Source organism: Artibeus jamaicensis, unplaced genomic scaffold (genome assembly GCF_021234435.1).
Source record: "Artibeus jamaicensis isolate MK-2021 breed Jamaican fruit bat unplaced genomic scaffold, CSHL_Jam_final contig_497, whole genome shotgun sequence".
NCBI lineage: Eukaryota > Metazoa > Chordata > Mammalia > Chiroptera > Phyllostomidae > Artibeus > Artibeus jamaicensis.
The window spans coordinates 5,895,720-5,921,074 of NW_026521863.1; the positions used below are offsets into that span (position 1 = coordinate 5,895,720).

At 53.2% G+C, this 25,355-nt stretch overlaps 1 protein-coding gene across 3 annotated transcripts in view; it reads right to left on the minus strand.

The window, feature by feature from the left end:
* Window positions 1-25,355, minus strand: part of TMEM181 (transmembrane protein 181) — a 53,926-nt gene that overhangs the window by 7,138 nt on the left and 21,433 nt on the right. For all 3 annotated transcript variants that reach the window (XM_053668697.1, XM_053668699.1, XM_053668698.1), the window contains exons 2-11: window positions 24,093-24,196; window positions 20,102-20,157; window positions 16,619-16,703; window positions 15,279-15,400; window positions 12,230-12,340; window positions 3,945-4,025; window positions 2,441-2,540; window positions 1,877-2,007; window positions 1,580-1,671; window positions 593-650 (exon numbers count right to left, since the gene is read on the minus strand). In XM_053668697.1, the coding sequence (XP_053524672.1) occupies window positions 593-650; window positions 1,580-1,671; window positions 1,877-2,007; window positions 2,441-2,540; window positions 3,945-4,025; window positions 12,230-12,340; window positions 15,279-15,400; window positions 16,619-16,703; window positions 20,102-20,157; window positions 24,093-24,196 (940 nt within the window). The remainder of the gene's footprint in view (window positions 1-592; window positions 651-1,579; window positions 1,672-1,876; window positions 2,008-2,440; window positions 2,541-3,944; window positions 4,026-12,229; window positions 12,341-15,278; window positions 15,401-16,618; window positions 16,704-20,101; window positions 20,158-24,092; window positions 24,197-25,355) is intronic.

A 25,355-nucleotide genomic window follows, 5' to 3' on the forward strand; every position in this document is an offset into this window, starting at 1 on the left:
AGAGAGCGGTGTGCGGCGTCACCAAGGCCCGGGTTCGCACCCTGCCTCTGGGGCGCCCGCACACTCTCAGGAGGGCTGACTGTGCTTCGGGGCCCCACGAGCATCCTGAGTGGGGAGAGCCCCGCACCGGCTACAGGTCGTTTGCGGGCCCCTGTGTGACATGAGAACGTTTGCACACCCTCTTCAAAAGGACGCAGATTTCTGACGGTGACAGCACAGACCACCCGGAGCACCGGGCCTGCGGCTGCACACCCAGCCCTGCGTTCACCTGCTGGAGACCTCCCGCCTCCTTAGGGGAGCGAACGGACAGAAACATTTTCTTAGAGATGCCACAATGTTCCTAAAGTCTGACACACTCTGGCCCCGGTGCTCCAACCATGAACCGAGGCCTGGGAGTGACAACATAGTTTTTAAAAGCTCATTTCTCATACGAGCCGAACACATTTCTCTACATTTTCCCCATGAACTTTCCACAGTCCTTCCCAGACGGCCAGTTAGCGAGTTCATGCCAACAGCACAATTTAAGTTATAAAGTTCAGTCATTTTCAAAAACAGCAGGAAAAGACCCTCGTGCTTCGTGAACGGCCCTTACCTGAAAATTCCCCGTGTCCACTCGGTACTGGTACATCGGATCATGCAATTCATTAACTCTAAAGTCACGTTATAAAAAACATCGATTAATAAGTAGTGTGCTCATTTTATATTTTCAAAAAATTATTAAACTACTTGCTAACCAACAGTAAGAAATTTTTTTAACAGTAATCCTACATTTATGGGGAATCCTAAATTTCATACTGACAATGCCTATGATGTTATTAGTGGCAAGTGTCCATGGTTATCACCCCTGGGAGGTCGAAGTACTTCTCGTCACCCAAACCCCTGGCCTGTAATCCTGCAGCGTTAAGAGCTGCGCTCCAGGCCCCTCCCAGTGACAGGCACGGGCACACGGACAGATGGACCAACAGGGAGGAGCACACCAAAGAAGGGACGAAAGTGAACACCGAACTTCCCGGACGCCGGCTGCGAAGTGAGGCCGGACGGCCGAGACTTCCACATGCAGGGAGAGGGGCAAAGGGTGAGCTCGGTCCTATCACTAAGCTGCCACAAAGTTCAAGGTGCAAGGTGCCAAAATCGCGCCCTAAAATGGAACTCGTTTCTGCAGAAAATCCACTAGAGGTTTCTGTGGTGGTACGATTTTACAAAAGCACAGAAAAACTAAAATGGAAAAGCCCTGGGAGCTGGGGTGAGGTGGAAAGTTTACAGTCTTGGCCAAAGGAGCAGCTAACACGCCTGGTGGCCGGTGGCGAGCCAGGGGCCACCAGAGTGAGCATCACTCCTAGAGATGACGTCTCTGCCTCTCTGAAGGAGGACTCTGAAGTGGCCCGTCCTAGGGCAGAATTGTGTGTCTCTTCTGTGTCATTAGGGCAAAAATGAACCTTTACTGCACACTACCGGGTCCTGAAACCCTGGGTGACGGATTCCTTTCCGGGTGCGCTCGCTACGTACAGTTGGACTTCAGGTCTGTCCACAGTGCCAAATGCTTTCCAGGACAAGTCCCACACTCAACAGAATTACTCACGTCTGCCATATTCCTAGTGTGACAGAAGCCAACCACAGCAGTCCAACAATGAAGAACTTAGGCAAGTAGAAAGTCAAACACTTCCTTTCTCCCTAAAAAGTAAAAGAGAAACAAATCGCGAAGTTAGTAATTCTGGCAAACCACTAACCCTAACAGACCACAGGGGGCCACAGACGCTTGAAGCATGTCTACGTGGCGTGCAGTATCCTTGTGGCTACGAGGCTGCAGACACGCTCCCAAGGGCGCGCTCACCTCCAGGACGCCCCCCGAGGCCGGCAGGGGCGGACACGGGCTCACCTGCACCCGGATCCCGTGGTACGCGCACAGCCAGAAGAGCAGCAGGGCGCAAAGGAACACGGACTGGAGGAGGTCGTCCAGCGTGCCCAGGACCCAGCTGTCCACCAGGAACGACAGGGGGAAGAACGGGTCTGGAAGGCAGACGGTGGGGGGCCTGCTGGGGGTGGCGCACGAAGGCCGCTTTCTTTTTCAGAGCCCCGGAGGCCCGCGAACAGATGGCCTCGGTGATGGTTACAGAGCACCGTCTGCTGCCCCCACCCGCTCCCCCCCGCAGGCCCGGGAAGCCCGAGGCCGTGCTCCGGAGCAGGAGAGTCACAGACGGTGGCATTTGCCACCTTCAGCCAAGTCCCAAGGAGGCTGCGTCTGTAGCTCTTCCCAGTTTTAGCCACCAAAGCAGTCACTCATTTGCGAAAGCCCCAGGCACCTCTGAATGCTGGTGTGGCGCCTCTCACATGCTGAGGGGCTGCCACCAGCTCCTTCAGGGGCCTGGGGCACTTCGGGAGACTGGGGGTGCCTCCCAGCTTCCCATTTTAAAGGGCAAAACTCCTTAAAAGTGGCACCTACCGTTGTACAATAGCAGCAGAGGCAACAGAATGGACATCCACTTGTGCTCGATGCCCCAGTCCCTCATGGAGAACTTGCGCAGGAAGTGCAGGAAGAGGCACTGCAAAGCAAGCCAGCCTGTAGTCACCGCGGGAGACCGAGGTGGCCCCGCTGAACCGACCACAGAGACCCTCGGTGACAACTGAGACGGGAGGGTAAACTGCAGAGGGGCCCGGGGTCAGATGGTCACAGTGGTTCTCAGGGGTGGGTGGGGACCAGGAATGAATGGGGCCACACAGAGATCTGCCCCAGGCGCAGGCCTCGCACCCCTGGCCAGGCAGCACGGACAGTCAGCACCAGGGCTGCTGGAGGACAAGTCCAGGGACAAGGCCCACGGTCAGGGGCGGGCTTATCTTCACAAGCCCCGGAAGGAGGTGTGGGGGCCTATAAGAGAAGTTCCTGTAAACTGCTTTAAAACATTATGTGATTTTTGATTCGGAGGTCTGGGTTTATTTCTTGTTTTGTTTTTCTATAATCTACTACAAGCCAACAAGTTTCTGGGCACTCGGACTTCCTGGTTGGTGGACCATTTCCTCTGGGCTGCCTGTTCTACTCAGGCCTTTTCTCCTGTGTGAGAACAAAGGGCAGCAGAACCCCCGGCACCAGAGATGCTTCCAGAAACACTCTGACTGACCAACCAGAAATGGTGGTTTCCCACTGTCCTGGGGCCAGCTCACGAGGGAGGCCCTGGGCATGGCCTGACAGCACAGTCCCCAGCTCTCTATGTACTTCAGTGCCTGTGCCCCACCCTCTGTCCACACTCAGGTCCCAGCCACTGCCGTCTGGCACCTTTCTCATGTCCCCCGTGAGCTGTGTCCTGTACATACTGTTAGTCTGCAAGGCACTGGGCGTTCCTCAGGGGGCTCCTGGGGTGGAGGACACCGGGGACCAGACGCGTGTCCTTAATGTCACAGCCTCTGTGCCAGCGGGGCGCAGGCAGCCGACGCGGGCAGAAGGCCACCCTTCAGATGGCGATGAGCCACCTTCCCTCCTCCAACCCACCGATTCCCGCTTCACAGCCTGGGCTGCCCTGGGGCCGCCCTGCCCTGTGGCTGAGCACCCCCCAGACCGCCCGTCTGGGCCTCACTCCCGAAAAGCCCGGGGGCTAAAGGTGTGATGTGACTTTCCAAATGCGAAGCCCCAGCTGGGTCTGCACCCAACGAGGCAGGCCACCACCACCGCACAGGCAGGTGGCACTTGTCACTGTGCACTGAGGAGAGTGTACACGTCAGTGGCCTGTGACTACTATTGCACACGAGTCCCTGCTAGAGAGGCTGCGTCACTGTTCACGCTGCAGCAGCCTCGCGATGCGCAGAGTATTTAGTAAAAGCGGGTTGGCTCTGGGGCGGGGCGTCTCCGAGTCCAGATGAATCGCCTGCATGGTCCACACTTAGGCGATCGTAATTCACACGCTGACCTGGCCCCTGTTAGGACCTGCTGAGTCTGTCAGGCCGGTGGTACTCACAGTGACAATGCAGGTAAGCACCATGAAGAAGAACCGGAACCAAATCTCTAACCGGGAAAATGCTGGGTTGTAAGTCTTCCACTAAAATGGAAAGTAGGGCAACAATTGGAAAAAAATGTATTTAAAAGGTACCACAGCCCAGGGAATATAGTCAATAATATTGTCATAACTGCGCATGGTGCCAGATGGGGACCAGAAACACCAGGGAAGGGCTTTGTAAAGTCCCCGGCTGACCGATCACTGTGCTGTGTTCCTGAAGCTAGTACACAATAATACTGATTGTCAACCACATGGAAAAATAAAGTTAAAGTAAGACATAAAAAGGAAGCACATCAGATTACTCATAATAGTTGCCTCAAGCTATGAGAATGTAGGTAATTTAAAATGTTCTTTCCCTAACACTCTCCTTACATGTTCTAAAATTTTAACACTTAGTACACTTTATTTTTATATTAAAGAACAGACTTTGAAAATATTAGTTACCTAGAGCTGAAAACAGTTTTCAATGGCATTATACTTAGGACGAATCTGGCAGACAGATTATTCTATAATCATAGTAAGAGCATTTGGCTTTTGAATCTCGTATCAAAAATCGACACTGTCCATCCATCTCTGTATGAGAGAACGCCAGGTCTTCCGTGAAAAGAGAGAAGAGTTTGCATCGCTTACAGAAGAGATGAAAACCGGGAGTGGGCCGGGCACTCTAAAAAATGACAGAGTGAGCCAGGGAAACAGGAATCTGGAACCAAAGGCTGCCAGTCCCGCTGCTGTTGGAGCAGTTTCACGGTGCCAGGCGCACCCCTCACAGAGCGGAGGAGGCCAGCAGTGCGCACTGGCAGTCCCTGAGCCGGTGCCACCAGCACTGCACTGGGCCGTGAGCTGCACCGCCTACGGCACAGAATCAAAATCAGTCGAGAGGCTTTAAAACCCCACTTCGAGACAGGCACAGAGTCACCTATGCTAGATGTAACTTACTTGCCAGGAACATTAAAAAATACACACACACAATTTCAGACACTGGAAATGAGGCCATGAAAGATAATAATGTCTGGCTGATGAGAGGGAGGTATACCCTCTGGCTGTCCCAGGGTGGGGGACCCCAAGCAGAGCCCAGAGGCCTCCCTGAGCCGTGAACACTCAGCTGGAAGTCCGGGGGAAAAACTCACTGGTGATGATTCGCAGGATGGAACACTGAGAAAAGAGCTGCACTGAGAGAGCGAGATTGAGAGAGAGAGCGCCAGAGAGAGAGGGGGGCCCTGAACACCGGCCAGAGGCTTCCCCTGTCTTTGCCTGAGCCCTGATCAGCAAGCAGGTGAGTGTGGGTAAGCCACCCAAGGCCAGGAAAACCCTAAAGGCTCACTGGCGCCCACACAGGCCAGCAACAGCGCCTGCCCCAGGGCAGCGGGCGCCACAGGCCTTAACTGCAGTGCAGGGGAAGTTAGCTTTGATCTTAGACTCAGAGCTGCTTTGAGCCCACAGAGTATAGTTTAAAAGCAAGGCCCAAAAAGATCAAACCATTTCCAAGTCACTTCACAACATCCCTGAGCAAAGCTCAAGAATATAAGTAAGGATACAGGATCTAACCATCACCAGTGTCTGGCCCTGAGCTAAAAACACCAAGCATGTAGAAAAGCGAGAAAATACGAACCGCAGTGACCAAACAACAAAGCAGTCAAAACAGACCCAGAAGTCACTGATGGTGGGACTGGCAAGTACGGACATCAAGAAGCCCAGGGAAAGAGGGAGCCCAGGAAGCAGAGACTCGGAGAACGGCTGCCACAGAGCAGAAGGGACGGAGGTCAGTGAAGCAGGGATGCAGCAGCAAGCCCAATCCAGTGCGCATGGCAGGGGGAGAAGCGAACTGAGCGCCAGGGGGCTTCGAGGCAACTTCAAGTGGCACCCAGAGTCCCTGGGTTTCTGTGGGGGGCAGGGCGGGGCAGGAGAATGGAAAAAATATTTGAAGGAATAATGGCTGAAGTTTTTCCAAATTTGATGAAAACTGTAAACTCACAAATCCAAGAAGCTTGAAGAACCCTAAGTACAAGACACGTGAAGAAAAGCACATCAAGGAACCACAATCGTTTAAGTACAAGAGAAACACCTGAAAGTTTCACGGAGAACAAATAAGGACAGATTTCTCGTCAGAAAAATGCAGGCCAGTGCACAGTATCTCACAGCCCCACAAGTGAAAACCTCAATGTACTGTAACAACACCCACACCTAACACCATGGCCCAAACCAAAGACACGGGCCACCCGAGCTTCACCCGGACAACAGGCGTCCGGAACTCGTGCACTGCCGGTGCAGACGTAAAACAACACAACCGCACTGGAAAACAGTTTAACACACCTCTACCACGCGACCCAGCCATTCCGTTCCTAGGTATTTAGCCAAGAGAAGGGAACGTGCACGGCAAAGGTGCATGCTCAGGTGTTCACCACGGCCACACTTGCAACAGCCCTGAGCTGGGAGCAGCCCCAACGCCCATCAACGGGTGAAGGGACCCGCCACTGCTACTGCAGCCGCTCAGTGGAATGTTACCCGGCAACAGAAAAGAATGAAACATTGATACACCCAACCTCATCAGTCAATCTCAAACTAATTACGTTGAGTGAAAGAATTCAAACACTATGATTCCATTTATGTAAATTCTACAAAACACAAATGAATCTCTAATGCAAACAGACTGCGGACCCTGGGGGTGAGAAGCCTTGAGAGGGTGGGTATGCTTATTATGTTGTCATGGCGATGGGTTCCCAGGTACATACATCTATCAAGATGGAGCAGTTTTGTATTTTACGTATGTTCACTTCTGTGTGTGTCAATTACACCCCAAAAAGCCTCCCAACAAAAGCCCAGTTACCAACTGGTGTCCACGGGAAAGCGAAGCACCGTAATCCAAGGAGTGTGAAGTCTGAAGCCAGAGACTCAGGTTCGAATGCCAGGTCCTCTGTTTCCTAGTTGAGCGACTTACTTAATCTCACTAAGCTTTGGATTTCTTTTCTTCAAAATGGTGATACTCTTAATTACTTGGAGAATTATTGTAACATTTAAATAAGATGATGCATATAAAAAGTTTAGACCAGTGCCAGCAAGTAGGAAAAATTCAGTAAGTAACAGCTGTTATTACAAATCCAAAACACGACAGAGACAATCACCGCTGTGCGTGTGACCCTCACACGGCGGTCGTGGCAGTGACTGTGAGCACCGACCAGGACTGGGGTGGACCGAATGCTCACTCAGGAGAAGCGCAACGCACGTCTGAGCTGAAAAGCAGACTCTAAGGCACAATCGAAAAGAGAAAAAAGATGTGCTGCCCTCAGGAACGAACTCACGAAGCAAGTTGAAAGCAGCGGTGAGGAACGTATGTACCTTCACCGTCACAGGACTGGAGTTCTTAGGAGAGGAAAAGCCCCTGGTTTCCACGCTGAGGGTCTGCCAGAGCCGCAGGAAATGCTCCGCCCACTCACTTACACGAGAAGACAACGCCCCCGTGTTCACACACTTGGCTCCTGAGACTCCCATCCAAGTTTTCAAATCCGAGCCAGTTGAAGGAAGGAGGGGAAGTGCGGCCTGGGGATGGAGCAGACGGCGCCAACTCCAGCTTTCGGAACAGGCCGCGCCCAAGCTGCCGCCCGAGGCACCCTGGCGCCCCAGGCCTGTGTGCGTGGTCCCCTCTTACTTCCTCCCGGGAAGAAGCCCCATCCTTCCTGCCCGGTGGGGGAGCCATTTCCACACGAGGCTCCTCTCAGGGAGGCCGCCCCTGCCAGCAGTGGCGAGGGGTCACCTCTGTGTCCCAGCACAGCAGCTCAGTCTGGCACTCGCTTCTGCCAAAGGCTTGAAAAGCCTTTCTTTCCCCTCGAGTGAGCTCCGACCGTGAAGCTCGGAGAGCAGGCACTGGCCCTCCGCTGTGGACAGCAACCCCACAGTCGCTGGGACCTGGTGACACCGGATCCGGTGGACGGCTGCCTGCAGACAGACACGTGCTGCTGGGGGCAGAGCTGGGACAGAGTCGAGCACTCTGGGCTTGCCCTGGTGGCCATTCTGCCTCCCCAGAGGCTGGAGACTGGAGACGCAGCTGGGGTAACTTTCACCCTGAACTTGATCTTCCTCAAGGAAGCACTGGCAGGTGGAAGGAAGAGCGACATGCACAGGGGAAGGCCCATCTATCCCTGGAGCTCTTACAGAGTCGTCCGTAATGCTGCACATATCAGATCCCTCACTCTCATCGCTGTGCAGTGGTCCACTACAGGAATGGGCCACCGTCAGGGCGCTCACCGTACTGCTGAGGAGCCTACCGTCCGCAGCTACTGAGAATGGGGCTGCTGCGGCAGGAGGCCCCCCTAGGCCCCCACGCCCACTGTGCCGGCTCACACCCTCCCCAGCCGGGCAGTCACGCCCCGGCCAACTCCGGCCCCTTCTTCGCTGTAGCCACGCTGGTGGGTGTATAACTGTCACTAACACACTTTTAAGATGTATTTTATTTCTTAAACTTGTTTACTTCCAAAAAGGAATGAGGGCAGCTTGTAATAAAAAGCCAGACTCAAAAAAAAAAACACAACAATTTTTAAGGTTTTTTAGAGTAAAGATGTAAAGAAAGGGGGTAATTATACAAACCTATACCCGGACATTGGTAATTACTCCAATTCACATGAAACCAATTTCTGAAATGTCCAGCAGCCAATACAGAAAGAGAAATGTGATGAGTTATATAGCTTTCACTCTCTAATAAAAAGACTTATAGCAAGTGAGCAAGCAATATTTTTTGGAAGGTTAAATCAAAGTTCACAACAAAACTGATACTGTCTTCAAAAAGAATTTTATAAAAGACACAAAAATACTTTAATGCCTCTCTAAGCAGCAGACATAATGCTACTTTGTGATTCTCTGAGGTAGTTTTATGATAATTGAACTTTTTAGAGTGAATAGCTACAGTGTATCCTGGACATCCCCTTGAAATTTTGGTTGTCCTAGGAACCTTAAAAAAAATCTTTATCAGAGCATATGCTTATTGAGTTTAGAGAGAGGAAGGGAAAGAAGGAGAGAGAAACATCAACAAGAGAAACATCAGTCAGTTGCCTCTCATATGCACCCCAACCGGGGATCAAACCCACAACCTAGGTATGTGCCGACTGGGAATCGAACTGAAACCTTTCGGTGTATGGGATTATGCTCTAACCAACGGGGTCACCCAGCCAGGGCCTTAGGAGCCTTTAAAAAAACAATTTCTTTTCTGATTATAAAGGTAATAGGAGCTCATTATAAAAAATAATAAAAAAAGCCCTGGCTGGCGTAGCTCAGTGATTGAGCGTGGGCCTGCAAACCAGAGTATCGAGGTTCGGTTCCCAGTCAGGGCACATGCCTGGGTTGCAGGCCAGTTCCCAGCAGGGGACTCACGAGAGGCAACCACACATTGATGTTTCTCTCCCACTCTTTCTCCTTCCCTTCCCCTCTCTCGAAAAATAAATAAATAAAATATTTAAAAAAAAATAAAAGAAAAAAATTAAGCCTAAGCCCACTACTACCCAGAGACATCCTTCTAGATGGTTTACTAAAATACTCACCACAATGATCTGTAACAGCCCAAAACTGGAAACAATGCAAACGCCCCTCGACTGACGCTAGGCCACAAAATGCGGTGTGCATAGCCGCAGCGGGGTACCACCTGGCACACAGGAACGCAGCACTGATGCCCACGGCAGCGTGAACGGACTAGGAAAACGTTACACTTGGGGAAAAAGTCGCTCGCAAAAGACCACACACTGTATAACTCCCTTCATCTGCGGTGCCCAGAACAGGAGAATCTGCAGACCCAGAAATAAGATCTGTGATCGCCTAGAGCGGGGAGACGGGGAGAGACGAGAAGTGACCACTGATAGGCTTCTGGGGTGATGAGAACGCGCTAGACAGTGGTACTGGGTGCACAACTCCGAACAAGCTGAAAACCACTGAGTTATACAGTTTAAAAGGGTAAATTTCATGGTCTGTGAGTTATATCCCAATAAAGCGCTGTTTTTAAAAAAGGAAGCCATCAGGACCCTGATGCAACAGAAGTGGAGGCTCAACGGTGTCAACCCGTAAACGCTGGGGTCCCGTGAAGTCTGGTTGTCCCGAATTCAGGATGCCACTGGGCTGGCTATCCTAGCAAGTGGAAGGAACTAAAGGGGTTTATCGTCACCGAAACAGTATTATAGGAAGCGTTAAAGGGCTTTCTTCAAAACAAAGGAGAAAAAGAAATAAAAATAGGAGTAACAGGCAGTAACTATACATCTATCAATACCTTATTTATTTTTAAATTATTCTTATTTATCCTACGCAACTGCACCAATTTATCCCGCTTTGCCCTCCTCTACCCAGTCCACTTCCTGCTCCCAGAGTCAACCGCACACCATGGTCCATGTCCTCGGGTCACTCACTCATACGTGTTCTTTGACTAGTCCCTCCCCCTTCTTTCCATTCCTTGCTAGGCCCCTCCCCCCGGCAGCTGTCAGTCTGTTTCATTTCTACGTCTCTGGTTCTGTTTCGCTTGCTACCATATTTTTTCAGACTATAAGACAGCCCCCCGCATCCTATTTTGGGAGAAATAATGGTTGTTAATGCTGCTGTTGAGTTCTGTTTACATTTACACTGCTGAAATACTGTTATTTATGTTATTAAATGTTTTACCACATTTTTTGCTTCAAAAATTTTTTTTCCTATTTTCCTCTAAAACCTAGGTGTCTTATGGTCTGAAAAATAAGGTACTTTATTTTATTCATTAGATTTGATCCATTCATTTACTGACGGGCACTTAGGCTGCTTCCTGCACTTGGCTATTTGTAAATAACACTGCTATAAACACAGGGGTGCAAAAGTTCTTTTGAATTGGTGTTTCAGGATTCTTAGTGTATGGTCCCAGCAATGGGACCACTGCATCAAAGGAGAGTGTCATTTTTAATTTTGCTGCATTCCCACCAACAATGCACTAGGGTTCGCATCTCCCCATTCCTCACCAGCCCTCGTTTGTTGATTGGTTAGTGATGACCACTCTGACAGTGTGACGTGATAGCTCACTGTGGTTTTAATTTGCATCTCTCTGATGGCTAGCGACGTTGAGCATCTTTTCATGTCTATAGGCCCTTTTTGTGTCTATTCTATCAACAATTACTTTAAATGTAAATGGATGAAATGCTTCAATCAAAATACACACAATGGCAGAATGGGTAAGAAAACAAGGCCCTCCCATGTGCTGTCTACGGGAGACTCACTTCAGATGGAAAGCCACACACACACTGTAAGTAAAGGGATTGAAAAAGATATTTCATAAAAACGTTGGGGGGGGAGCAAGGGAGCAGTAATTATACCAAAAAAACTGACTTAAAACAAAGACTGTAATAAGAGACAAGAAGGACCCAGCAACTCCACTACTGGGTATTTATCTGAAGAAACTCAAAACACTAAATCCCAAAGACACACACACCCATGTGCCCACGGCAGCATTACTTCCAAGAGCCAAGACATGGAAGCAACTCGAGTGTCCATCAACAGATGAGCAGATGAAGGAGTGGCCCACATACACAACAGAATACGACTCAGCCATGAACAAAGAATAAAACCTGGCCACCGGCAACAACGCGGGTGGGCCTGGAGGGCACTGTGCTGAGCGAGATGAGGCAGAGAAACAAAAGCCGGATGAACTTGCTTCTACTATGTAGAATCTAGAAACCAAAGTAAACGAACGAGCAGAAGAGAAACAGACTCACAGATACAGAGAAGATTTTGACAGTCGCCAGAGGGGAGGGAGGTGAGGAGAACGGGTGAGAAAGGTGAGGGAATTAAGAACCATGAATTGGTAGTCACAGAACCGTCAGAGGGATGTAAAGTGCAGCACAGGAAACACACAGCGAATAATAATACGAGGTGGCCAAAGTGGGTTTACGGCCGTGAGTACACAGCACACAGCTTACTCCTGTACTGTTATTTTTCCAGGCGAACAACAGCAAACCTGCCTTTGCCCCACCCTGGATTGTAATAACTATGCGCTGTGCCAGATGTATGCCAGATTCATCGGGGTTTTCACTTCCTCAGTATATAAATATCTAATCTCTTGGTTGTACACCCAAAACCGATATAATACTGTACATCAACTGTAGTTGAAAAGTAAGAAACAGAAATAATTTCTCTGTAACTTTTAAAAACTGTACATGTCTTCCACTACCCGAAACAACGCGACTTCAGCACCGTGTCATTTCTACCGCTCAGCAGAAGGACAGCCGTGGAAACACCAAGGCCGGCTGCACACTTACCGTGAAGTTCACTTTCTTGATGGGCACCTTGAGGTGCTCGAATCCCACAATCGCTGTATACTTCGTGTAATTCAGGTAGCCAAGGTGAGCCACGATAATCTCTGCGCACTTCTGCAAATGCACAAGGAAGCATGGGGTCTTTAACGCAGGCAAGACCCCCTCTCCCTCCAAGTGACTGTGAAGTGACCTGTGTCGACACCAGCGACCCAAACTGACCACCTCCGGGGAACTCAGCAGAAGCCTACACGACTGAGGGTGCCAGCCAGCCACACACCATCCTCAGAGAGAAAGGTCCCGGGGGGTATTTTTAGAAATAAATGAAAAGACTTACAGTCCCTAGACTCTACGTGGGACGACTCGAATGCAGCTGCCCAAGGAAGTTTCCAGGGTGACACAAACCCGACACCTCCACGAACACACCCGTGCGTGGGGAACGTAGCTGAGACACAACCAGTCAGACCCGCGGCTCCCCCGCCTCCTCGTGCCACGTCTGCAGCTGAGGTGAGTGGCCCGGGCCCTTGTCCTCCCCACCGGCCTGCCGTGAAGGCAGCGTGAAGGCACGAGTCCAAGTCTCTCTAAACCCTGAGGCTGACTGGCGACGCTGGGCTTGTCCTGAAGCCCGAGTGACGGGCGTGGGGAGGGACAGGGTCATGGGGTCCCCATGACCCCAGGCCCTGCTCTCCCACGGCCGACACACGAGTCAGCGGCTGTTTATGCGGCATCCGCACTGCGGTTCCTCTCCCACCTGATCGACTTTCCTCATGGGCAGGGGCCACCTGCTCTCGGGGCACACGAGTGTAGGGCCCTGCTCCCAAAAGAACCAAACCCACCTTTTGTCTCTGACACGGGGGCACAGGGCGGTGCTCCGGGAGGGGCAGCGGAGCACTGCGCGTGATGCAAAGGTCTGCATCAGTGACTGTCTGCGCTGCACAGATAAACACTTCTTACAAGTTCAGAGTCTGTCTGGACTTAGAGGGATGCCTCGACTAACAAGAGAGTTCCACGTCAGGCTGTACATGTCTTCAAGTTTAAAGAGCTACAGTCAAACCAGCTGAGGCTCTGTGGGCCGGAAGTTCAAGCGCTGGTGCGTGTGCAGACTGCAAAGGCCCTCTCCACTACCTTCCACATGTCTTCCACTACCAGCGCCAGAAGGCGCTGCAGCCTTCTCAGCTGCGGGACAGGCCACCTGCTACCCGAAATAGACGATGTCCTTCTTCACATCGAAACACAAAAAAGGGAATACGAAGGGGTGGTCACTATCTCTGTGATGCGAAAACTCCATCTTTTTGCAAGTCAGTGTCAGAAAAAGAGACCTGAGCAGAGACAGAACCACAGAAGGATAGGTCCCCAAAGGTGGCACCATGTGAACTGAAGTGGGGCCACCAACGGGAGAGGGGAGAAACCACAGCGACGCAGGAAGCAGCGCTGTCCAGGTGCACAGCACGGCGGATGCTTCCAAGAAGCAGCCATGGGGACAAGTGGCCCGTGGGCAGCCCAGCTCTAGTCAAAGCACAGGCTTTGGGGGCGGGGAAGGTGTTGCGGGATGGTAGCGGCCAACCTGTCCCAGTCCCGTGTCCTGGGAAACCAGCAAGACCAATCACACTGTCCTCAGGACGAAGTCATGGACCACCTGTCCATCACCTGCTCAGTCCAAGAAAAGAGCGATGCTGAGAGTGGACCCCTGACCGTCTGCCTGCCAGTGGAGCCATGTCCTTTCCGACTCCACGCCTGCTGTCCCTCCTGTCCTTCGGCCGCACCAGCGGAGCACTGTACACGGGCCGGTGGGGGCTGGGTGGGCGCCTCCTGCTGGCACGAACACTACACGCTCGCCTACAACATTCAGCCTGATCCCATGGTCCAGACAGGCAGCAGGGGCGGAACCCCACTTCACTGACAATGAAACTGCACATCAGAGCTGCCTGGACCTGCTCACGGTGATGAGCAGAGGCGGACGAGAGCAGTGCTTCCCCACTCAGCCGCTGCCTGGTCCCCCTGACAGGCCAGCCCAGCAGGGCCGCTGTGGTGGGTGGTCAAGGGGGCACGGCAATGGCTCAGCCAGGAAAGGGAGGCACTGCCCCACCAAGAGCCCAGCCCCTTCGGGCCATGCTTCTGACCCACCCACAAAGAGTGGCCACAGTCAGGGCCCCCCACGGAGCAGGTGCCCTCCCCTCACCACACCCCTGGCCAGAGGAGCAGGCTCCAGGTCTCAGCGCTCTCAGCGAGGTGTGCATGCGGGCGCCGAGGGCACGCCCTTCAGAACGGAAGAGCTTGGGCTGACATCCTGTGCCCCTCTGAGCCTGTGTTTTGACCTCTCTGAGCCACGGGTCCTTCGTATACAGAACAGGCTGCAATGAAGATCCTGCCCCGTGGGCCCGCTGGGAGGACTAAAGAAGGTGCCGTCGAGAGCACCTGGCACGAGGCCCAGTGGAGGAGCCGCTGCGCCCACCCTGGACGCAAACACACGCCCCTTCCGGTGCCCCCCATGCTCTCCAGGCTGCCACGCAGTCCCGAGGGCACGTCCTGACTGCAGCAGGGACCGACCACCCAGTCTGATCCTGCCACCTGTGAAAGACACGGTGCGGCAAAGGCTGGGCCCTTGGGTGTCCGACCACACAGCTACACACCACACCTGAAGCGGGTGCTCGGCCACAGGTCCCTCTTCCTGAGTGGCCTGGCGCTCTCGGGGCCCCCAGACAGGTCAGGGTGGGTGTCACACAACTGGCAACAACCCAGCACCCTACGCAAAAATGACCGCAGGGCAGTGGCGGGCTTCCACGTGTGACAGGCGGCCATCAACAGCCATCTAGGGACACACCTGGCAGTAAATCACACAAACCAGTGAAAGTACGCCTCACACAGACTCGGGGTGTGTGGTGTGCTGTGTGTTTGCATGTGCATGCACATGTGTGTGTTCGTGAGCATTCATGAAAGTGTGGGCATACAGAGTCGGAGGAGTCTCCACCCCATCACTGGTGAGGGTTTCCTTGCCTGCGACAGCAAGACTGACGGTGCAGCGTGAGAATGGTCACAGCCGCGGGAACGCACTCACCCCGGTACACGTGAGGGTCCGTGTCCGGTTGTGAGCTTTGTTGTGAATGAACTTGGTGGTTCCGTCTTCAGCCACCCCATCCACTTTGACAGTCATGGAAAAGTTGGTCTGAACAGACGTCTCTACAAAGGAGAGAAAGGCAACGTCAGGGACCACGCTGGGCACTTAGTCGCACTGACAAGTGCCTGCCTGGCTCTGTGACGACCCAGGGCCACAGCATCTTTGAAACGCCCGCCCTGCCAGCCAGGTGAGGCCACTGTCGCCGCCCCCCCCGCCGCCCCCGCCCCCAGAGACCCGGTCGGAGCCCACAGTTGAGCCCTGTTGGTCACTTCCCGGAAAGGCCCATGTTCCGTGGCTAATGGATCACTTGTTATTCCCCACACAGATTTTTAACTTTATACCAATATGAAAGAATAGATTCATAGTATTTCTTCAGATATACACTTTATTTTTCTGATTAAACGCTCACTGTTGTATAAAAGTAGAGGAAAAAGACCACGAAGACGGCATGAAACACTCCAACCGGCCGCCCGGAAACTGCAGTAAGGGCGCGGTCCAGCCTCCCAGGCCCTCTTCTGGTCCTGCGCTTACGCAGCGAACGCTGAGTTCATTTAGTCTCGTAAAATGTTACCCAACAGGGGCTGTTTTCTAATACACGTTTTTTCACTTCATTTACTGTGGCCAAGGGTTCTTTTCAAATTCTTTCTCCACCAAAGCACCTCACCTGGATCCCGGGACACCACAGACACCGCGGTGGCCACCCTCGCAGCCCTCAGGACGGTGCCCAGCCAGCACCATTCTTGGTGAACAGAGCTCGTCCGCTGTAAACCAGGGGTGCTCTGGGGAGGGCTTTGCGGCCTGGGCACCACCGGCACGGCGAGGCCACGCGGTTCTCGGCTGTGGGGTCTGTCTGGTGCACTGCAGAATGCTCAGCAGCACCCCCGGCCTGCACCCACCAGACACTGGCAGCTCCTGCTTCTCCCCAGTTGTGACAATCAGACGGACACAATGTCTCCAGACATTGCCAAGTGTCCCTGGGGGACAGGTCTACGGCCCTGGGGCATCAGCACCTAATCTCCTCCAGAAGCCCACTGAAGAGGGAGGTACCACGCAGCCATTGGGCTGCGCTGACCGGCTCTCCCCGAGGGCTGCATCATCACCTGCTTGGGAGGACAACGGAGAATGCGGAAGGGACTTCCGACCTGCTGCCACTACAAAGAGCAGAGAGCACCCGTGTAATCGACCTTTGAACACCTGTTCAATGACTTCAAAGCTCTTTCAACTTTTCACACATGGCGCTCGGTGCAAAGAGCACTCAGACCGAGCATCAGGCTGCGTACCTCGTGACTGATTCAACTCCACGACACACGTCAGCCACAGCTGCTGGTTGTAGGCGGACAGTGGATTGGAATGCACTTCGAATGCCTTTAGGTGAAGGAAAAAGAAAAGGAAGTTAAGTAACCTATGTGACCTTTTCATTGCATCTACCAAGTAACTCACCTTAACACCCAAAATTTACATTAAGCAAAGATGTTTGAATGTTAGTGCCGATTCCTTTGGACAATGTAAGTGAAATTCTGCCTTCCTGAACAAGGACAGACTGACTCTCCGCTACGATCCCCTCGGCCTCTCCCAAAACCCTCTCTGCAGGCGGCGCCCACCACCCGCAGCCCTGGGACGACACTTCTACCTAAACACACACACAAAAGGCCATCTTGGAGAAAAAACTGAAAGTGCACATGATGAGACACTTAACAAGGACACCGAAGGAGTATGTTCACAAGAACCTTGATTTAGCATCAACACGCCAGCCATGTCACTGTGTGACGGCTCTTTTCAGCTTCAGAAAAGTCTTCACACCCTTGAGGAGAAAAACTAGGACCAGGATGACAGTGACACTTCTGCGGGGTCTGCTGGGACACACGGCCCTGCTGTCTGCAGGCGGGGGCTGGGAAGGAAGCTACTCAGGCAGCCCACCCACGGTCCCCAAGAAAAGCGCTGTGTGCACGTGCCATCTGTGAACGCCACGCGTGTTTCAGGTGCTGCGACGCTTTTGGAGACTTCTATAGAACTGTGACCAGGTACTTCTGGCCAAGATGGAGGCGTAGGTGGAAACATAACCACCTGTGCCTCCTCACATAACCAAGTTTAAAGACAACAAAGTTTTAGTAAAAAAAATGCAACCAAAACACAGGAAATTGAACTGTATGGAAGTGGGACAACAATGAACCATTCAGCCAGATCCCATCACAACGCAGTGACTGGTGAACACCTAAGGCTCCGCCTTTCATATGTAACAGGTGCAAACAGACCAAAACATTATGGCTCAAGAACAGCTCAAAGCCCCAGAGCCAATACTTCTAAGCAACCAAGAGATAGCCAACCTATCAGATGCACAGTTCAAAACACTGGTGATCAGGATGTTCACAGAACTGGTTGATTTTAGTCACAAATTAGAGGAACAAATGAAGGCTAAACTAATTGAAATGAAGGGAAGTGCACAGGAAAGCAATAGTGATGGAAAGGAAACTGGGACTCAAATCAAGGGAGTGGACCAGAAGGAAGAAAAAAATGACCAAACAGAAAAATATGAAAAAACAAGAATTCAAAAGAATGAGGAGAGGCTTCGGAACCTTCAGGACATCTTTAAACGTTCCAACATCCGAATTATAGGGGTACCAGAAGGGGAAGAGGAACAGCCATGAGTGGAAAACTTATTTGAACAAATAATAAAGGAGAACTTCCCCAATCTGGCAAAGGCAATAGACTTCCAGGAAATCCAGGAAGCTCAGAGAGTCCCAAAGAAGTTGCGCCCAAGAAGGAACACACCAAGGCACATCACAATTACATTAGCCAAGATTAAAATGAAGGAGAAGCCCTGGCTGGTGTAGCTCAGTGGATTGAGCACAGGTCTGCGAACCAGAGGATCCCAGTTCGCTTCCCAGTCAGGGCATATTCCTGGGTTGCAGACCGGTTCCCTGCAGGCCAGTTCCCAGCAGGGGATGCACGAAAATCAATCATACATTGATGTTTCTCTCCCTCTCTCCTTCCCATCTAAAGATAAATAAATAAATAAAATCTTTAAAAAATAAATAAAATAAAATGGAGAGAATCCTAGAAGCAGCAAGAGATAAGGGACAGTCACCTACACAGCTGATTTCTCAAAAGACTGTCAGACTGATTTCTCAAAAGAGACCTTACAGGCAAGAAGGGGCTGGAAAGAGGTATTCCAAGTCATGAAATCCAAAGACCTACATCCAAGATTGCTCTATCCAGCAAAACTTTCATTTAGAATGGAAGGACAGATAAAGCACTTCTCAGATAAGATCAAGTTCAAGGAGTTCATCATCACCAAGCCCTTATTATATGAAATGTTAAAGGGACTTATCTAAGAAAAAGAAGATAAAAAAGATGAACAGTGAAAAGACAGCAAACTCACAGTTATTAACAACCACACCTAAAACAAAAGCAAATTAAGAGGACAGCTAGATCAGGAGCAGAACCATAGAAATGGAGATCACATGGAGGGTTAGCAACAGGGGAGTGGGAGGAGGAGAAGGGGAGAGAAGGTACAGAGAATAAGTAGCATAGATGGTAGGTATAAAATAGACAGGGGAGGGCAAGAACAGCATGGGAAATATAGAATCTAAAGAACTTGTGACACATGGACATAAACTAAAGGGGGGAATGGTGGGGGAGGGGGTGTGCAGGGTGGAGGGGAATGAAGGGGGGGAAATGGGACAACTGTAATGGCATAATCAATAAAATATATTAAAAAGGAAAAAAACAACTGTGACCAAGGCGTGCCCCACAGCCACCTGCATGATGCAATCTACCGCAGGATAATCTGCCGTCCTTCGGAAGGGAGGGGGGCCCTTTGGAAGCGCATCAGCCCATGGGCAGGCTGCTACGTTCCTTGTCTTTACAAAGACCGACATCCGGAGGGACAGCGTTTACAGATCAACTACGGCCTTCCTGGCCATGGCCAAGCCTCTCCAGATCAGTGGCACGGGCTCAGAGCTAAGGAAAACAAGGAAATGCAGGGAAAAGAGGCTGCACAGGGCACCGTTTCAAGCCAGCAGGAGCAAAAAGGAGAATTAAAAGGTGTAAGTTTTAGGACATTTTTCTTCTTTTGCCCTTTCGAAAACTGTAAGGGTGGAAACACAGCAGGGAGCTGGGAGGACAGACAAGGGGATCTTTGAGGTCAGAGAATCAGCGTTAACCATACACGTGACGGTGCCAGGAGACTGCAAGACAAGAGCGTGCAGTTTACAGATAAAGATGATGTTGGATATGCAGAAAAAGAGACGGGCTTAGTTGTTCGGGCTCTCACAAGCCAGCTTTATTAAAGAATACCCAAAATCTCCGGTTGGAAGGACTTCTGTTTTTCTGTAAAGGTGGTGAAAAACCAAGGAAAATTTAAAAAAAAAAGAAAAAAGGATATTTCATTTGAACTGAGTTCGTGCAAAGAATACCGATCATCCGAAAGAACTTGACTGTTGGAAACCGAACACGGAGGCCACGTCTCGAGCTAAAACACAGTGAGCGTGGCTGTCAGAACCGAGGAGCAGGACGCGTTGAGCAGCCTTTGGAAAGGAACTGCTGCTCCCCGGGCTTCACCCCCCCATCCCTTCTCAGGCCCGGGGCATTCATCACACAGAAGAGGCTCTTTGAGCAAACGAGCACCTGGGCACCTGTGCTGAGAGTGGGGTGAGAAACACGTGTGGCCCGAGAGGCAGACTGCAGGGCCCCCCACGGCAGGGCCATGTCCTGTGACCTGGAAGTGTACAGGCCTGTCATCTGCAACTCCGACCCCGTCTTACCTGTTTGCTATTATTTTGTGAAACGTAAGCTTCAGAAGTCTGGATCACTTTGGGCCCTAAAGTATAACAGAGAAGGAAAAAAGTAGGTTATAGTCTACGTGGATAATTCATTTACTGGCGTTTTCCAAATGCCAACAAGGGCGTATATTACACAGAGGTGATCTTTTCCTGGGCTGTCTTAGAGGTGTCCCATCTTTGTATGACGGTGAACCACAGGAACATGGACACGCAGGGCCCGCTCTGTGGCACCCCGGGACTCCCCCAACGCAGGTGAGCCCAGTGTGAGTGCCACACAGCGGGCACAGCGTTCAGTCCGTCTGTGCAGGAGCCGCTCCTCCACTCTGGGTGGGCGCATGGTCCCGGGAGCATCTCTGTGGTTTACAAACCGTGGAGACTTCTGCCGAAAACTGAGACACATCTATCCATTCATCCAATGAATCCAGTCTTCCAAAAATGTTTATTAAGTAGAGAATATTAAAAGAACATTATTGCTAAGGCTTTACACCTAAAGGACATTATATTGAAGGCTTTTCCTGAAAGAACAGACACAGAAGCTCCAAAGAATCTCACACCGCAGTTTTTTAGAGCTTCGACCTTAAAAGAAGTGACTGAAGGGAACTCTGCGGATCTGGTTCCAATTTCATTCTGAACTGTATTTGTTCTGAAACAAATCACCCAGCGTGCAGCCAGGTTCCAGAGCTGCGTCTGTGATGGTCCCCAGCTGGCCCCTAGTCCCGTGTCTCTGAAGAACCCAAACGAACGCAGGGACGGAGGAGCAGGGATGCGTCTCCTCCATCTTGGTCCTGGGGTTTCTGGGACTGGCTCTCGGCCCTGCTTTGATTTGAAGATGCAAATGAGCCTGCGTCCAGTAGTGACGAGAGCACAGACAGTCCAGGAAAACAGGCAGAAAGCCTCTGGCGGCTCCTCCCCATCAGCCACTTCTAAGCAGTTGGCCCCTAAGGAGCCTAGGGGCTCTGTCTGTGACACTTTAGAATGTTTTTGATAAACTGACAAGTGCAATGAGGTTGGCTGAACCCTGCACGACCTCCTACAAAGGTGGTGATGGCCTCCCGAGGCAGATGCCTCAAGGGACAACACGGACTCCTCAGGACCAACCCTCTTTGCTTCTAGAACTCTAACTGGACTCACGCCCCGCAGGCCCTTAGAGGTGAAGTACAAAGGGTGACCCAAGAGGAGGTGTGCTATACCCCCAAACTACTTGAGTTCTCTGATCTACACAGAAATCAGAGAAGGGGAAGGGACGCAAAGTTGGATCGGGCTAAACAAAGGGATATGGGTCCCCTACTCAGTTCTTCACTGAAACCTGTAGCTCGAGGTGAGCAAGGGCCCCAACAGTTTGGTTGGCTGGTTGTCTAAAGCGTGGTCTGGAGGGTGGTCCCAGTAAGTGAGTTAGAAACGCCACACCTGCCTCCACTGGATGTCGAGGAAGGGCCTGTTGGGGGGAGCGGTCCTTCAAGACCTAGTGCGAGTGTCCAGAACCTGCCCCGCTCACCACCACGGTGAAAACTGGTGGGGGGCCCAACACCCTCCCGCTCTCCGGCAGCCCTTCTCGGTCGGCCGGCCTCCCTCACCGGAGGCGCCTCGGCCACTGAACTGGGAAAACACTACACAACAGCGTCACTGGGAAGACTGGCCGTGGCACCACTGTGACCCCAGTGACCCCCCCAGCAAAATGTTTGCTTCTTGTCCCCTAGAGGTCTGGCTTCCACCAGGAGACACGACAGTGACGCCACTGAACTGGAAGCTAAGACTGCCCCTGGCCACGGAGGGCTCTCCCGCCTCTGAATCAACAGGCAGAGGAGGGGGTCCCTGAGATGGCTGGGGCCCGAGGCCGACCGCCCAGGGGACTGGACGGCTGGTTTGCAGCGGCAGCGTGCCTGGGAGGCAGGAAGCGGCTCAGGGTGTCTCCTAGTGCTGTCCTGCCTGTGACTACGGTCAATGGCAAACTCCGGCCCAATCCAAGGGCGACGAAAGGCCCAGGCCCTTCAGGAACAGAGTCTGGGCCGCCTCACCTGGTAAAGAACCACGACCACCTGAGACACCTGCTGAAGGCAAAGGGACTTGGGAAGGGCGGGGGACTGGGGGGTTAGAATCCCAGCTGGGACCGTGGAACTTGCGACAGAATCAAGGACTGTAACTGTCACACTCCTCGTTCTGTCCTGGATACGTCTGCGTGTGCATGCAGGCAGGTAGATTAAGCAAATACCTGTTCTCATCCCTCTCTCATTCCCTTATCGAGAGACACAAGCTGTATTGATACCGGCGACCTGATAACACAGCACGTAAGCACTGCTGACTCCGCGCCACAGTGCTGAGGCGACAGGAGGCAAAGGAGAGCAGACGTCACCCCAGAACCCCACCTCCCCTCTGGGGCAGGACCGTGTGTTCGGGCTGTGCGCAGGACAGCTGCGGGATGTCCTAGTTACTGGGGATCAATCATGGTTTAAGGGGGTGCCTGTGGAGGCCGAGCTGATGGGGGGTAGGCTAGCAACAGGGAATTTTCTGTGTCAGCTCAACTGGGCCACGGGGTGCCTGGCCAAGGGGTGAGACGTCTCTACGTGTGGGGGGGCGGTTTTGGGGTGAGGTGAGCACCGACGGGTAGATGAGTCACACGGACCACCACCCCCCAAGAGGGGCGGGACCCCATCCAACTAACTCCAGGCCTGAACAGGACAAAAGAGGCTGAGGAAGGGAGACTTTGCTCTCTCTGCCCGCTGTCTTGGGGCTGGGACATCGCTCTGCTCTGGTCTTTGGGCTGGGACTCAGCCCGAACGCAGAGCACCAGCCACCCTGCTCTCCTCGGGCCGCAACCACACTGTCCCCCGTCCTCATGGTGAACCCGGGCCCGCACACACCCTCCTGGTGCTGTTCCAGCCCCCGGTCTGTCTCCCTGGGGACCCCTGATACCAGCACTCCACGGAAAGAAGGGAAGGAGTGAGAAAATCCTGCCATTGTTTTTCTTCTCTCAGCCTTGACGCCTCAGTCTGCGGGCGTGGAGAAGGTCAGATGTGACCCTGGATGTGTGAAGCAGCCAGTGCTCGCGGAGTCAAGAGTTGGCTGAGGCCCGTGAGACCGGAGACCTGGAGAACGTTAATGCCCCCACCGACCTGGAGGGGCAACTGTGAGAATCAAGGAAGATAATGGATGTGTCCCGTGCTGTGATTCAGGCAACTGCAATCCCTCGATGACTCACGAGAAGGAAAATGAGAGGGACCACGGCCGCCACTGTCCCTCACCATCTGCAGCAGCAGCAGCAGCAAACAGCCCCTCGAGGACTGGGCGGTCGGCGGCTTCCACACCCATTCAGCGATGCAGGTCTCAGCGGAGGGTGAGGACCTAGTCTTCGGAGGCACACTCCACACAATGTCGGCTCCCGGCGCGCCTTTGAAATGGTCCCGTCTGACCCCTTTCTCAGAGATGGGAAACTGAGGCCCGGGGCAGTCGGTGGGTTTCACAAGGTTCCCAGAAAGCCGGGTCCCTTCCCTTCAAACTGCACGCTGGGGACCGCAGGGCACCCGGGGCCCCGAGGACAGGGCTCCCTCCTGCCAAGAAGTCGGGCGTCGGCAGAGCAGCCTCGTCCTGCCCTGTGGCCACCCCAGCCCCAAGCTCCCGGCATCGCACGCCCTCCCCGCCACTCGGGCTGGACTGTCTCCATGGCCCCGTCTCCCACGTCAGCCAGCGTGCTCTGGGTTCGCCGGTGCCCGGGGGGGCCTGGCACACAGCCATCTCTCCAGAAATGTTTGTCCAGCACAAGGTACATGGTCAAGGCCACCCAGGGCTGCCGCACTGAACTCAGCCCTGGCTGCTGTGTGGGGCAGGACCAGGGTCACCCCTCCACTGAGCGGGTGCAGAGAGAAATGGCTGCACCCTCCGTGACGGGCCCTCAGCGGGTGAGGGCAAGCGGGTGCAGTGAAGGAGCACGGCCCCGGGCTGACTGTGGGGGACAGAAGGGTCCCAACCTGTGCCTTACCTTTGATCCCGACTAAGACGGTCAGGCCGAAGCAGACGAAGAAGACGACGAACACGAGGACAAAGTGGCGCTTGGAGAGCGTGTAGAGCCGCATGGGGGCCAGCCTGTGGGGCGGGGGCAGCGGGTGAGCGGCGGCAGGGGGCCCCCACCTGCAAGCCCTCACCACAGGTCGGACCGCCTCTAAAACCAGGCCACCCACCCGGAAAACAGTCTGGATGGCCTCAGTGGCCACTACGGGGGTGCGGCGTCCCAGTTACCGGGGGTTGGGCACCCTGCGAAGAGGCCCTGCCGCCCTGGCCGGCACAGTGCCAGCGGCACCCCCCGCCCCCCCCGCCCCATGGCAGACCATGCCCTGCTGAGGCTCCCGCACCCCCTGAGGGCGCAGTCCCCCCCCCCAGCAGCAGTGGCCAACCCCCCGACACGCACGGCTGTAACTGCCGGTCACCATGGAGCCCGGCCCGGGTCTGCAGGGCCACCACCGTCACGCTTCCCCTCCAGTCTTCCCGCTGGCCCACAGTCTTGCTCCCTGTCCAGCGTCCCTCACAATCTGAGGGCCCTCGCTCCCGTCACCCATCACGGTGCACCTCAGCCTGACCGTCCCTGTGGGGTTCATTTTGTTTCTTTTAATCCTCACCCAGAGACATTTGTCATTGCTTTTATGGAGAAAGAAACATCAATGCAAGAGAGAAGCATTGATTGTTTGCCTCCCCTCTGTGCCCCAGCCGGGGATGTCTGCACCCAGACCAGGGGTGAAACCTGCCACCAAGGCATGTGCCCTGACCGGGCATCGAACCTGCAACCTTTTGGTCATAGGACAACGCCCCAGCCAACTGAGGCACACCAGCCAGGGCTGTGGGGTTTGGGTTTGATGCACCAAGCAAGCTGCCTGCAGTTTTCTGGGACTTGACACCAATATGGAGCCCTGTCCTCACGAGGACCCCTCTCTGGTCCCCTCCAGGTCTCCCCACTGTGTCCCTTGTTCAGGAGAACACTGTGGTGTAGCAGGTGCCATTTCTTTTAAAACTCCCTCCATCAGAGGCAGGGAAACAAAGGGAAAATCTGTAAAGGACCAGAAGACACACGTCTGAGTGTTGGGGGGCCCCGCGGTCTCCACCTCAAGCCCCCCACACAGCCACAGGTGTGACACAAACCCCCCCCCCACAGGGGCGGCTGACCTCTCCCCTGGAACCTTTCTGGCCTTGGCAGCCGAGACAGTAGGAAGTTTCTCCAGCCTCACAGACAGACAACACCCCTCCGCCCCAC